The sequence below is a fragment of the Pundamilia nyererei genome, unplaced genomic scaffold (assembly GCF_000239375.1).
Source record: "Pundamilia nyererei isolate P.nyererei 1_Seehausen unplaced genomic scaffold, PunNye1.0 scaffold00272, whole genome shotgun sequence".
Classification (NCBI taxonomy): Eukaryota; Metazoa; Chordata; class Actinopteri; order Cichliformes; family Cichlidae; genus Pundamilia; species Pundamilia nyererei.
Genome location: NW_005187673.1, coordinates 436,228 through 449,747, shown reverse-complemented (window position 1 = coordinate 449,747; position 13,520 = coordinate 436,228). Strand labels below are relative to the sequence as shown.

The 13,520-nt window shown below is 40.8% G+C and overlaps 1 protein-coding gene across 3 annotated transcripts in view; it reads right to left on the bottom strand.

The window, feature by feature from the left end:
* igsf11 (immunoglobulin superfamily member 11) overlaps positions 1–13,520 on the bottom strand; it is a 115,767-nt gene that overhangs the window by 16,180 nt on the left and 86,067 nt on the right. For 2 of the 3 annotated variants that reach the window (XM_005750400.1, XM_005750402.1), the window contains 2 exons: positions 2,686–2,849; positions 2,350–2,358 (listed from right to left, as the gene is read on the bottom strand). In XM_005750400.1, coding sequence (XP_005750457.1) covers positions 2,350–2,358; positions 2,686–2,849 — 173 coding nt within the window. The remainder of the gene's footprint in view (positions 1–2,349; positions 2,359–2,685; positions 2,850–13,520) is intronic. The other variant, XM_005750401.1, reaches the window with a different exon arrangement.

Sequence of the window (13,520 nt, the reverse complement as noted above, 5' to 3'; positions counted from 1 at the left end):
AAGAAAAAAAGTCACAGGAAAATGCTGAAAGTGAATCAGAAATGACTGGAAATTATAACAATAAGTAAAAGATCCTAAAAAGCACAGGGCTGAGGATGAACTTGAGATAGAGCTTTTTGGGTGGTTGTCAACTCTTTACTTGTTTAATAATACAGGCAGACATTTCATCCATTTTTAAAACATACACCAAAATATATTCTAATGGAGTGATTTGGGGTTTATTGTGACTTTTAACTCAAAATACAAATTACTTTGTCTCCAGAGTAATTCCTTCATACATCAGGATCCCAGCAGACAACGAATGCACCAGCCTGTCACACTGCCTGCTCTCATAAACAAAATATATAGAGCTCATAGTTAAGTTCCCACAGCCTACAGTATAATGTGGGGTCGACCGTGTAAGCTAAAGGCTATGAAGTAGATAGTGATGCCTTAGACAAAAATGCAATAAAGGCAGCCGGGAATACAAATAGCTACATTTGCACTTTTTAGTGAGGCCGACAAAGTTTTGCCGTCGCCTTCTAACAGTTCATGATTCGGTACGGACCAACACGAACATGGCATTTTGAGGAGAGAGCTCTGAGTGGTCATAGTGTGTGCTCACTAAAGTGCTAATGCAGGTTGCGCAAGTGTATGGAGTTCTGTTCAGTCATTCTTAATGGCTTTCAGCATCAACTGTAATCATTTATGACAAACACACTCTTCCTCTCTCTAAAATGACCTTGTGCGTGTTCTGTCGCACCACGCAGCACTTTATTTCATCACACACTTTTTAGACAGCTCCCCAATTTCAGCCATACAAGCGACAGGTGTACACATGACATAACCATGCCATGATGTGTGAATTTCTGGATGTATGTACTCACGTCAGTATTCACACTTAGACTGTGCACTTTGTCTACAGACTTCACACATGAATGCATACTGTATATAAGCCCCGCATGTAGGCACGTGGATCCGCACTACATTTGGACCAGCAGTCTGTTCAATTCCAGTTTGTGTGCGTGCATTTGTGCATATTTGTGTGTCTGTGTGTGTGGAGAACAGCTGCGATATAGAGCCTGTCGTGGGCGTGAGTTAATTAGTGCAGAAGATGATTGTGTTATTTGGACGGCCGACCAGCACTGGGGTTCAAAGTGAAGGGAGGCAGGTGAGCTTGTACGGCCTGCAGCTGCATGTTAAACAACTCAAATGGAATCACAGAAGTCCCGCACGAGGGGATGAAGAGTGAGCGAGAGAGGGACGGAGGGAAGGTGAGAGAGTAGACTGCTATAAACGAGGCCAGATAAACAAAATGAGCATCAGCAGTCGGCGAGTAACTTAAATTCGCCATGTCTTTGCGTGGAACTTTCTGACAGTGTTTCCACATCAAATCAGCGCTGCGAAAGCAGTTTGAAGCTTTGGCTGTGCATATGTTGTTTAAGAGGCGTCCTGCAGCACACAGATTGTAAACTATTAATACACCCTTAAGCTTACTACTACATTACTTCTATTTTAAAGTATGGTGATCTCTATTAATTACAAAACTGATGTAGTAAAGGTGTGTTCAGATGCACTGAAAAGGGAATTATTTTTTCTGTCTGCTTTTGTTTAAGCAGTGCAACTATATTTTTGGCATATGCAAATTTAGCATGGGCTAGATAGATAGTTTTTTTGCAAAAGCCTTGATCCACCCCTAATTTCTTTTTACCTTGCCAGGAAAATTCAGAAATAGGTGCACCAATCATATTTATTTTTCAGCACAGCCTGAAATCTCTTAGACAAGCTTTCTTGTAATTTAAGTAGTCTTCAGGAATATTTCTCAGGCTTCTTGAAGGTCATTCAAAGCTGTTCTTTGGATGTTGGCTGTTGTTGTTGCGCTTTCTATAAAGATAATTGTAGACTGCTTCCATAATGTTGAGGTCTGGGAACTGGGAAGGCCAATTCATGACTGGCTGTGTTTCTTTGTGTGTTTTTACTGCCTTTGCAGTGTGTTTGTGATCATTGCCATGCTGAAAAATGATGCTGTTGCTTTCCAGATGGTATTGAAAGGTGGATCAAAATCTTACTGTGCTTTTCTGCATTTATAACTTTGACAGACGTCAAGTTTGATGCTGAAATCCAACCTCAAAAGACCTTCAGAAAGTATAAAGAATTATTCCTCAAGAGCACAATAACAATTAGTTATATTGTCTGGGTCTGTGGGGGAAAAATATAAACAAAAGAGTCGTGCCATAAGATGTAAGAGCTACATGACACTTCCCTTTTGCTTGTTTCATTCTCTACACGTGTGATGCATTTTTGCAGCCACTCATATTCTCTTTGCGCTGTATCTGAGCACACCTTCAAACAGAGCAAACTCTCGTGTACCTGCATTGACTGTAAGGAACCCATCCACAAGATGCGCATACAGTAGTGTTGCATTAGAAAATAAGATTTCAGAAGCAGACATTTCAGTTGATGTGCAGAGTGCATGGCAACACTGACTGTGTACCAATTCAGCATCCAAACATCTACAGTTAATTACAACAATCACAGCAAAACTCTCAGATTAGTAAATAAGGCTCTGACATGCTTAATTGCACTGCACAAGTCTGTCTTCTAAATATGAAGACTATGCTTTTTAACACATCTGTGACTCTAATCTCAGCTGTAAAAGCTGTAAAAGATGACTCAGGTCAGTGGGTGGATGCAAGTGGTTCATACCTGCTCTGGCTGGTAAGCATTGGACAGCGGTGTCACCATCCAGATGATGTTGAGGTTGGTGAGGGCAGCGCTGGTGGTAAAGGAGCAGGGCAGGATGGCTGCTTGGCCACGAGCCACCTGGACACTGCGCTGGGACATTGTCACATCTAGTGCCTGCACACAGACTGCAGGAGAAAAAAAAGAGTCAGTGATCAGCGTCTTGATTCTCAAAAGAAAAGCTCATGCAGTACCAAACGAAACAGAGAGAAAGAGAGAGCGAGCGAGCGAGAGAGATGAACAGATGTCTAAATTCAGAAATTCTCCCCGAAACTCCCAACAGATGTATCTTTGCACTTTGTAAGAAAAGCAGCATCTTCAAAAGGTTTCCTGAAGGCTATTAGATCCCCTAAATCCCTAAAAATGAGAACGCTTGCTTTAGTGTGTGAGTAACAGAAACGCACACACACACACACACACACACACACACACAGACAGACGATACGAGAAATCCAAAGCTAAAACGCTGCCATGTACAATATCTTTAATATGTGACTTTTTTTACAGCTTTTTCATCTTTACAGCAAAACAAACATGATTTGCTGAGAGCCAAACTCCTCGTCTGAGATGCTTTTGACAACTAACAAACAAGGCTGCACTGAGAGGGATCACATGAAATACGTAATGTGCAATTAAATGGGGGAAAAAAATGATAAGATGTCACGAGATGTTAATTTTATTCCTCTCCTAAAACAGCAACATCTGAATCTGTGCATACTGAATGATGAGAGTAATGTTAGATTTGTTGCTTCCTCTCAAAGTAAACAACTAAGGAGCCACTTTCCTCATCTGGACTCAGCTGCCATCCACAACAGACCCACAAAGACAGATATGTACATGCTGCATCCTATTTCGAGACCGGCTAAAGACATTAAAGCCTAAATTAAGTTAGATCTCCCCCGCAAGCATGTATCCATGTCCAAAAAACCCCATTGGGAAGTAATCTTATCTAAACACGGTGAGGAGGATGATGCGCTGATATGATTACAGATAATTGATCATGTCATGTGAATCGCCCTTGTCAGTGGTAATGTAAAATGAGGATCTTAGCATTAATCAATAGTAGGAACCACCAGGATGTCAATTATGGTTTGTAGTCAAGAGTCAAGCTAGATACCAAGTGCAAGCAATGACCACACTGCGCAATAGAATATATATGAGTAATTATTAACATTATGATAAGGAAACGAATATAAGAATTTTTTCCCATCTACTGACTCGCTTCTGCCTACTTTTGAATATCAGTGTAATATTTTCGAGCTGACAGACTGCCTGTTGCTCTCTGCCTGTCTGTCCAAAACCTGCTGGACTTCCTACGCTTTCTTTCTGCTGGCAGACACAACAGGCCCTGCAGGCTCAGAGCTGGGCCAGGGGAGATATGCAGCACTCAAACTGCTTCACTCAGTTCTGCTTTGTCAAAGATATATACTCATAAAAAAAGAGAGTCACCCCCCACCCCTACAAAAAATGCAAGCAATTTCATTTATATGCAATATTTACAGACGCGGGATTCTTCGTTGTTGCTCACTTGACTGACGTGTGCAATCTGCAGCCCCTGTCATAAAAAACAGTAAGCAGCAAAGATTTAGCTTGCTGCTCTAATCTGAACTTCCTCTGTCCTCTGTGTATGTAGTGTTCACTTTCTGCAAGGAATCAATCTTTGTTCTTAATGGGGGATTAACAGCACAGAGGAAGAAGTTCATGTGAGGAGCTGCGGCCTTAACAAGAATGCGCGATTGCGTTGGCAACATGAGATCAAGTGCAAGTGTTTTTTCTCAGTGGCCACATAGGTATTAAATGTGCTTGATTTAAGGGAAGCAGAAAGGCAGAGAAAGACTAAAGTACAGAAAGAAAGAAAGAATTAAAGATCCTAGAGGAATGAAGATAGAAGGAGCATCTTATCATCTGTAAGCCCCCTCCAAGGCAGCAGTCTCTCAAGCCCACAACAGCTGGAGGGCTCATTTCAAAACACTGGATTAGGGAACCTCTGCGCACAGAGCCTGTAAGCTCCCACGACCAAAGCAAACTCACACACACACACACACACACACACACACCAAACATCACAAACAAGCACCAACACGCAGTGCCAGCGAAACCAGTGCAGTACATATGCCGTGCACTGTGCCCTCTCAACTCACAGGCACATGCGTGACATACTGCTCACTACAATCCACACACTCAGACTTTAATCAATGTATGTCATTGGTGACATGTATGTTAGCCCTTTGGGGACACATCTAAGGGACAGGGACGAGAAGTATGGTATTGCTTGGCATTGCCTCATTATTGCGCACACTTCTGCCAAAGCTTTATGCCAGCTTCACTCAAGCATGTCTGGTAGACCGTCGCTCTTCCAGAATCCATCCTGTAATGGGTTCAATATGTAAGGGATGAACAGTAAGCCAGACACAGTCAAACATGACCACCCGCATTTAAAAAAAAAAACTAAATAAAATATCAGTACAGTATTGTATTATAGCTCCAAAGGAGCCACTATGGCTGAGGTAAACCATGTTTTCTAATCGCTAGCAGAAAACAATAAAGTACAAACTGATTTCAGGAAATAATCAAAGACAGGTCAGGGCTTGATACAGTAGTCCTGACATTATTTTTGCTGTAGTCTAAGATATTTTGCATTTATGACCAGCACTGAGTGAAGCAAAGAGTCATCCATTCTATTTTTTTAACCCTTTAGGCCAAATTTATCACATTTGATACATGAGTTTTGGAGACTTCTACATCATCAGTGGGATTCTTTACAATATATACTTAATTTTCAAAAAAAAAAAAAGAATAATAATTCTGGCTTGAAAGGGTTCATTTCTGCAGGCTAATGTGCACAGTTGTGACGTAAACATGCTATCACTCTCTCTAGGTTTTACCGCGTAAGCTTTATCATTTTCCTGTTGACAAACATCCCGTTCCCTCCTGCTGTCAATTCCAGCCCAGAGGCGCCCCGAGGCCGAGGCCAGCCTGACTGGTACGAAGCTGCACAGAGTAACTATGCTAATCTCTGAGGCTGACCCCTGGCTGCCCACAGTTATGTTTAACTGTAACAGAGCAGCGCCGCATTGTCTCCTATAGTATTACTCACCTGTGGCAGTGTTCTATTGTTGTGGGATCGTACACATTTTACATTTTCAGAGAAAAATAGCTTTTATTTAATCAAAACAGAATATGTTTGTGCTATGTTATTTCCATTAAAGGAACTACAAGTTGCTGACTAGATAAGATTTGGGTTGGGAATGCGGAAGGAATTTTTAAAAAAGAGTGTACAGTAAAGAAAAATGTTGGCGCGCATGAAGTATGAGTAGTAACAGATGAGTAGGTGGAGGAGAAGAACACGAGAACGATGCGAGGAGGGGCAGGTAGGAGAAAAAGAAAACAACAAATCATAAAAAAGAAAGTGAAACAGAGGAGGACATGAGGGAGCAGAGAGGATGCCGGTGTTTCCAGAAAGGCCTAATTGATAAAGTCACCTGAGGCAGTGCTAGCAGTCAAGGAGAGAACCAACAGTATGGCTCTGTTAAGTGTCAAAACCGCTGTTGATTAATGCATGAGAAAAGCATGCACCTCGGAGAAGAAAAAGCTTTGTGTCTGATTCTGTGTGTGTGTGTGTGTGTGTGTGCTTACTCTATCAGTCAAGCTAAAGTGGAGGCATGATTGGATGGAGAACAAATGCAGGCTGGATGCAACACTTCCTCTCTCTCACTCTTGCACTCGCAGTCACTCACACACAAACACACACACACAGAATCCCTGCCTGGCAAGTCATTTGCATTCTGTGATTTTATTCATGTGGCTCTTTTATTCATAGGCTCTACTTTTATTCCAGTTTCAAACAGATGCCCGCGATGCAGTGATGAGCCCCTGGCAAAGCCTCAATGCACAGAGACAGCCACACACCTATACATGCATAAACCTGGTTAAGTGAAGTGATTGATGATAGCAAAGGCATTACTAAAGAGAGAGAAGAGCGCACACATTAACTCGTGTGCGAAGACACAACTTTATTTTAAATCTGTTCAAAGACAATTAAGAGGCGAGAGCATCACATATCTACTACTTCAGGGATGACAGTTGGTAACTAGGATCACACTTAGTTCTGTGTCCTGCACATGCACAATAGAGGTGAGTCTCCAGCAAGCGCTTGGGAAAAAATTAACATCAAAAACCATAAAATTAATCACACAGTTACAAATACATCTGCACATGGATTCGTGTATTCCGACACCTGTGCCCACACACAAACAGAGCTGCGTGTCCTGTTCTTTTGCAGAACACCCAGGGGCTTCATGATGAGCTGTGTACATGCGAGTGGCGGACCCCGCGTTGTTGCCACTGCCTGCAAGGCACCAGGGCGAACCGACAGGCGGGCAAAGACAGGTTATTTTGCGAAACTCAGGTGGCGTAATTGTGTACCCAGCTGCTCGATGGCAACCCATCAAGCGCTGTGCTCACAGCACTGCTGAGGTAAAAATTAATGAACGCCATTCTAAAGACATGTCTGAAAGTCTAGTCAATTCTTTGTTTGTCGAATTTAATAAACTGTAACATTTAATTTTAGGAAATTCTACTTTTAGTTGTTTCACCCTCGTATCTCTGCTAAGTCAGAAGGTTGGAAGCAGGTGCTCTGTTTCTTTGTAGAGGTAAATAAATCACCAATGTTTGTTTTTACAAAAAGAATATTATCATATATGCTGGACGATACTGCAAACTCTGGTATTGATCCAATACCAAGTGAATACAGGGCCATTATTGTCAAACATACAAAGGCAGGTTATGTAGGGGAGAGCGGTGTGCTATGATCTATGAGATGAATCATCATCAAATTATTTTAATAACCACTAAACCACTGTGATTTTTACTTTCCATAATAGTTATTCACAGAATCAAATATACCTTTTAGCTTTTCATGTATTTTGAAACTGGGTTTTTTGGAGACGTGGAATGGAAATGTGCCTGTCTCTAAACAACTTCTGTTGTTTAAATGTGCTGTAGGCTATAAATAAAATAGACGTGGCAGTCAACACACAACTGTTCAGGCATTTTTCATAGTTTGTGTCTAAGGAATATATTTTTCATTTTCAATAAAATAACTTTTTTGCCACAATTCAGTGGGCTTAATATATTATCTGATTATAGCCTCTAGGTAAAATAACAGCTACAGATGACCACTAACACTATCTTTATAGTTTGTGCTTAACATGTATTTAATGTTAAAGTGTGACTGCATAATAAGAGCGATGTACTGTACATGTACTGAACTTAGAAGATAGAAACATACTAAAGTATTGATCTCATCACAGATCGATCTGATACCAATACCAATATTGGTGTCAATACTATCTATAGTTGGATCGATTTGATCATTTCTGTCAATCAGCTGTTTTGTTTGCGTTAGACAGATGCAGGTTAGCTGGTTCCCCTTTGAGCTTTTTCTAAGCTTGAAGCAAAACAGCAAACTTATAATGTTACCTATTTTCTCTAAAGCTGGAAGATGACATTCTGCCTTAGAGTAAACAAACTGAAGCTTAGGGCAGGCTTGCCCATAGGGACTGCATTACTAAAGGTCCTCATTCATATTTTACAAGGAAATGTTGGTCTTGTGTACTTTGTTCAGAGCACACAAGCCTCTGTTAACAACTAAACACAATTGACTGAAACAGCTCCACACCTGTCTTGTATCTCAGGTCAAGTCTTGTGCATATTTCATTTTAACTGCATGATGAGAATGACAATAAAAATTCAGACATACACATAAGTACAGAGAAAGGGGACTGTACAGCAGGGTGAACTAGGGAAACTCATTTTTGGTCATTAAAAGTCTCAGAACAGGTGTCAGTTTAACCCTTTATCACCTGAGTATCATGCAGGCTGCCTGGACGATCTTTCAATTTTGGCTGTAAATTTACAAAATAGTTCCCATCTTTAGGGGACCGTTTGAATTTTCCCAATTGCTCAGAATGGTTGAGGAGTTAGCAAACTGTAAAATCTTAGCAGAGCTTAGTTTTCTGTCTGTTTTCAGACAGCATTACCAAATATTTCCGTAAAGCTCGCCCTGTCTTCTATCAAAAACCATTTGAATTTTGTCTTTAGCAGAAACGTTAATGGAGCTATGATCATATAAAGAGCCCTTACACAGTGGGCCTGGGCCAAAGGTACAAGGAAAACAAGACAAGGGTCTGGCAGAGGTTTTGTTCACATAACATAGCGCATTTAATCTTTCCTTTCCTTTCCTCAATTATTCCTTCATCAGTGTGTCTGACAAACGCTCACCCAGTGAAAGAGCCTTAAAAATCTCTCGCTCATCCTCTCTCATCCCCTGCCCCGCCCATCCCAGCTGACCCATTAGCCACAGCAGCCGACTCCCAAACAGGGCCCGCTGACTAGCCTACATAGCTTAATACTCTTTTCTAAACTGTACCGAGTCTGACAAGCACAGCTTAGTGTGTTCCCAAACTACTATAAACATCAGGCTGAAGCATGTCGTTTGAACGTGGTAGTTGTAGCGATGCTTATAAAGTTCACAATTCTCAAGCTATTCAGCATTACAGTGACTCAAATGTGCAGCACATTAAGAAAAGTTGAGAAAATGTAAATAATGGTGGCGGTGTTGGGATGAGACATACATTTCTGACTTATATATATATATATATATATAAGTAAACATATAAACACTTATTCCGACTTGCTCTTCATGTTGGACTACTCGGAGGCATGTCATCATACTACCATCCTAGCATGCCACCATCCACACCTGCAGAGTTTCTTAAGAAGAGAAGATCAAATGCTAGGACAAGTAGAAGAATTCATATATTATGTGGAATGTAGTCACAAGTAAAAAAGAAAAGTGGTTTTAAGTGATGGGCCCAAGACTTTTGTAGATAAACTGAGGGGAAGTTATTGCGATCGAGCTGACGGGTGATCAGCCAAACTAGTGTGGCTCGGCTGTGTGCACCGAGTGAGCAGAAGGTTGAAGTAGGCCACTGCCCTCGTGCACAGATAAGCCTGAGCACTGGAAGACTGCTGCTAAAGCAGCAAACAGATGGCTCTGCACATGCAGCCCTGGACACAGCTTCACAAACACATGCACACACACATACACACAAACACAATGTCCGAAAACATACCAACTTCACTGTAGTACAATTGTCACAAACATACACCTCTAATCTAAAATAGCCTTCACACACTCCCTGACAGCACAAACAGGTAAGAAAACCCTCAGCTTTGCGTGCCGCTCCACGTGGTTTCGCGTGACAGCTGAAGAGTCAGACCTGAATTTTTAGAAAGAAACGCACTCTTTTCCCCGTCACCCATCAGCCACCTCGCAGCCTTCATACCGACTCTGTATGGGGCAACTCCATCTCTGGCAGACTTACACATTTGGCAAACCTGTCACTGTGTCTGCACTACATCTGACATCCTGGTGAGCGTGCTGATCTACCAGTAAGATGACATGATTGGCGTGTGACTCCATTTTGCAGTTTGGCAGCTTCCATCTTGAAGTCTCTTTTAACTTGTTGACAATGGCTTGGTTCTGCTAAAGACATCCACATAAAAAGCCAATCGTGCTTTGTGTCTGGTATTCATGTACAGTAAGTTAGCAAGATCATTGCTCTTCAAATTGCAGCACTCAAAAGATGAAGTGTTTTTACAATTATGTAATTTTGCCTCTGTACACCATCACAGTGGGTTTTAAATCAAACAATCAATATGTGACTAAAGTGGAGACTTGGAGCTTTAATTCAACAGGTTTGACAAAAGTATATCACTCTTTAGGGATTACAGGTATTTTTACTCCTACCTCCTGAATTTAAGAGGGTCATAAGTAAGCAGAGAGCCCAGCATGACTTTTATTATAAGGATTGTTTTTAGCACTTTAATAAAAATGAAAATCCTTTTCAGTCAACACTTCCGTAAGTCCACAAGCCACGGGCATCGCCAAATGCTGTCTTTGTTCTTCCTGGCCTTCACTGCATTCGTCTTCAGTTGCTGCCTGTTTTTGGGTCATTCAGTTTTACGCTCAGTGACTGTGAAGTGAGCTCTGTTGGGTTGACATCAGGCCACAGGATTAGTCATTGAAGATATTATACTGGTTTTGGTGAGAAAGTGCCAAACACTATACCCTTTGTTGCCGTTAATGAGTATTATCTCATTAACGACAACAGTATTATTATGTCATCAAATAAGGTCAGACTCCTGCGCTGTCATGTGACAGTGACGTTACAGGTTAACCCAGTAATCAAAGCCTAACAGTCTCCCAGCCAGAACCATCAGATAACACTAGAGGACTATTCCTAGCACTAGCATTTAGCCTAAGGTAACCTTGTCTGATTCCTCAGCTAGTAATTGGCTTGTAGGCAGATATTCCTCTTTCTCTAACTTGCTTTACCCTCCTTTGTTCTTTTCTTTGCTGCCTTTCTCACTGATTGTTCCTGGTTTGATCTCTCCTTATCGGTATCTACCGCCCTTTCTTGTGTAACCTCACTACAGCTGTTCTCTGAATGAAGACAGCGATTTCAAGCCCGCCATCCCCGGCTGAGCCACCTGGGAGTGGTAGCACTTGTGAAGGAGATTTGGTCAGTACGGTTCTGCGGCGGTAAGGGTTTATAGTGCTTTATCCTCCGTTCCTGCATGGCTCACCTTAAACATGAACTCTAGCTCAACTCAGTGACACATGTGGATTAGCAGAGGAAAGCAAAGAAAAAGGCTAGAATACACAGCATAGCATACTTGATAGCCTGCTGGGTTAATCTAAAAATGATTGCTGTTCCTGTTACAAATTTGTAGAATGTATTTTTTGACAGCAATTTGAGAGAAAGTAAGATAACTGACCAGAAACGTCTTTACTTTTTTTAAGTGTTAATAAAAATGTAATGAATCACTGGGATTTCAAATACGGCCCATCAATTAAGAGTGTGTTGTTTGTCACGCAACTGTATAACGCAGGACAGTGTAAAATGTGAAATGAGATCCTTTATCACAGGCGGGTCATTGTAGTTAAGGGGTGTGTAAACATTTCACATGCACACACTCAGCAGAATGGGAAATTTCATTTAAATAGGGTTAAAGGCTGGAATAAAAAATGTGGAGCTTTAAAATTAGACTTCTGCTATCAAATAATCATCTGTATTAAACAGATCTAGTATGTTTAGTACAAAAATGATTTTACTATGAGTTTGCGAATGTTGTTTCTCTTTTGCAGGATCTGAATAGAAAAAACAGGAGGCAATAAGCTGGAACTGCTACCAAAAGACAGCAAAATGCCAGTAAGAATAAAATCAGGGGATGCGACAGAGACCAGACCAGACCCCTTTCCTCAAAGATTTATAATATTTATACAGTATATCTGTAGTTTTACCAACTGGGTGTCAGCGGTGACATTCCTGGAAAAAAAATGCTGTAACACAGTGATCCAGACACTTGGATAATATTCTCTGAGGCCTCTCTGAGGGTTAAGTTAGTGCTATTACAAACCACACAATTTGCTCTGCTGCTGCTTAACATTAAAAACATTTCACTGGTAAGCTGACTATTGTTTTAAAGTCACAGGAAATACACTGACCTTATTATGTGACCCTCCAGATGGGCTTCGAAACAAGGAAACACTTATTTTTTTGTTATTCATCCGCAGATCGGTTTAAAAATGAGCAGGAAATACTGAATGATGACGAACTGGCTGTGCACCTCCAACTCATTAGAGAAGTAAAGAAGGAAGATGTGAGATCTACTGATGCATTTTGTAAATATGATTTAAACTGTTGTTTTCTCTCCTGTAGCTGGACAGGATGTCTTCTTCCAGATAGGCTGACTGACAACACTGATTAAGATATTTTTGACTGTGTCACAAATATATTTAAATATATCCTAAAATATTTCTTCTTTAATCTTTTTTTAAATACAAGTTAATGCAGACACCCAGACTGACAGTAGATGTGATGAACAACATCTCCCAGAACTTATTCACACAAACTGTACAATGTTTAAAGTAGTTCATAGTTGTGTTGGAAGGAAGCTGTGTTGCACCACCAGCAGTTATGTGCATGCTTCCATTCAGAGGCACAGCATTACTCCATGAGTGCTTTTACTATTTAAAAGACTGGGTACTGATGCACATCAGGACTGAGACGGGAAACATGAACAGCAAGATTCTTTTTTCCTATTGAAACTTTTAAATTTTGATGGGACTTTGAAAACAGATCACTAGTTTTCTTTTCTATTTCTTTTTTTTTTTTTTTACATTTTGCCTCACTTGCCTCTCAGCGCTTCCACAGTTTGAAGATTTGCCATTACCAATAGTACCTACAGGTGTCACCAATTCAACAATGACTCAGGTACTTCAGATGCAACAGGAATGATAAGCATGCACTTTATAAAGATAAACTCGCAGCTTTTTTCTTTCTCCCTTCACTTGGAAACACTCTTCTGTCCCCAAAATTAAAAACAGCAAATCTTTCATAATGCATGCACGCTTCCTACGTATTTACTTTCACTTTTATTGATCATATTATATCTGAAAGAGCTAAAAACTCACTGACTGCCTCTCATCAGCTGTTACCGGCACATAGGCACACAAACCGACACACCCAATGTCTCAAAGGTTGGTCGTTTTCACCGTGCGCAGCTGCTCCAAGCTGATTCCTCTATGACATGTGAACAGCCAAGCAATGCATTTAGTTACTTAGAGAAGAAGGAAAAAACATTGATTAAAAACAATGCTTTAATCTCTTGTTCTCCTTTCACTGACATCATTCATAGATCATCACAGTCACCTTTTGATGTTTTTTTTT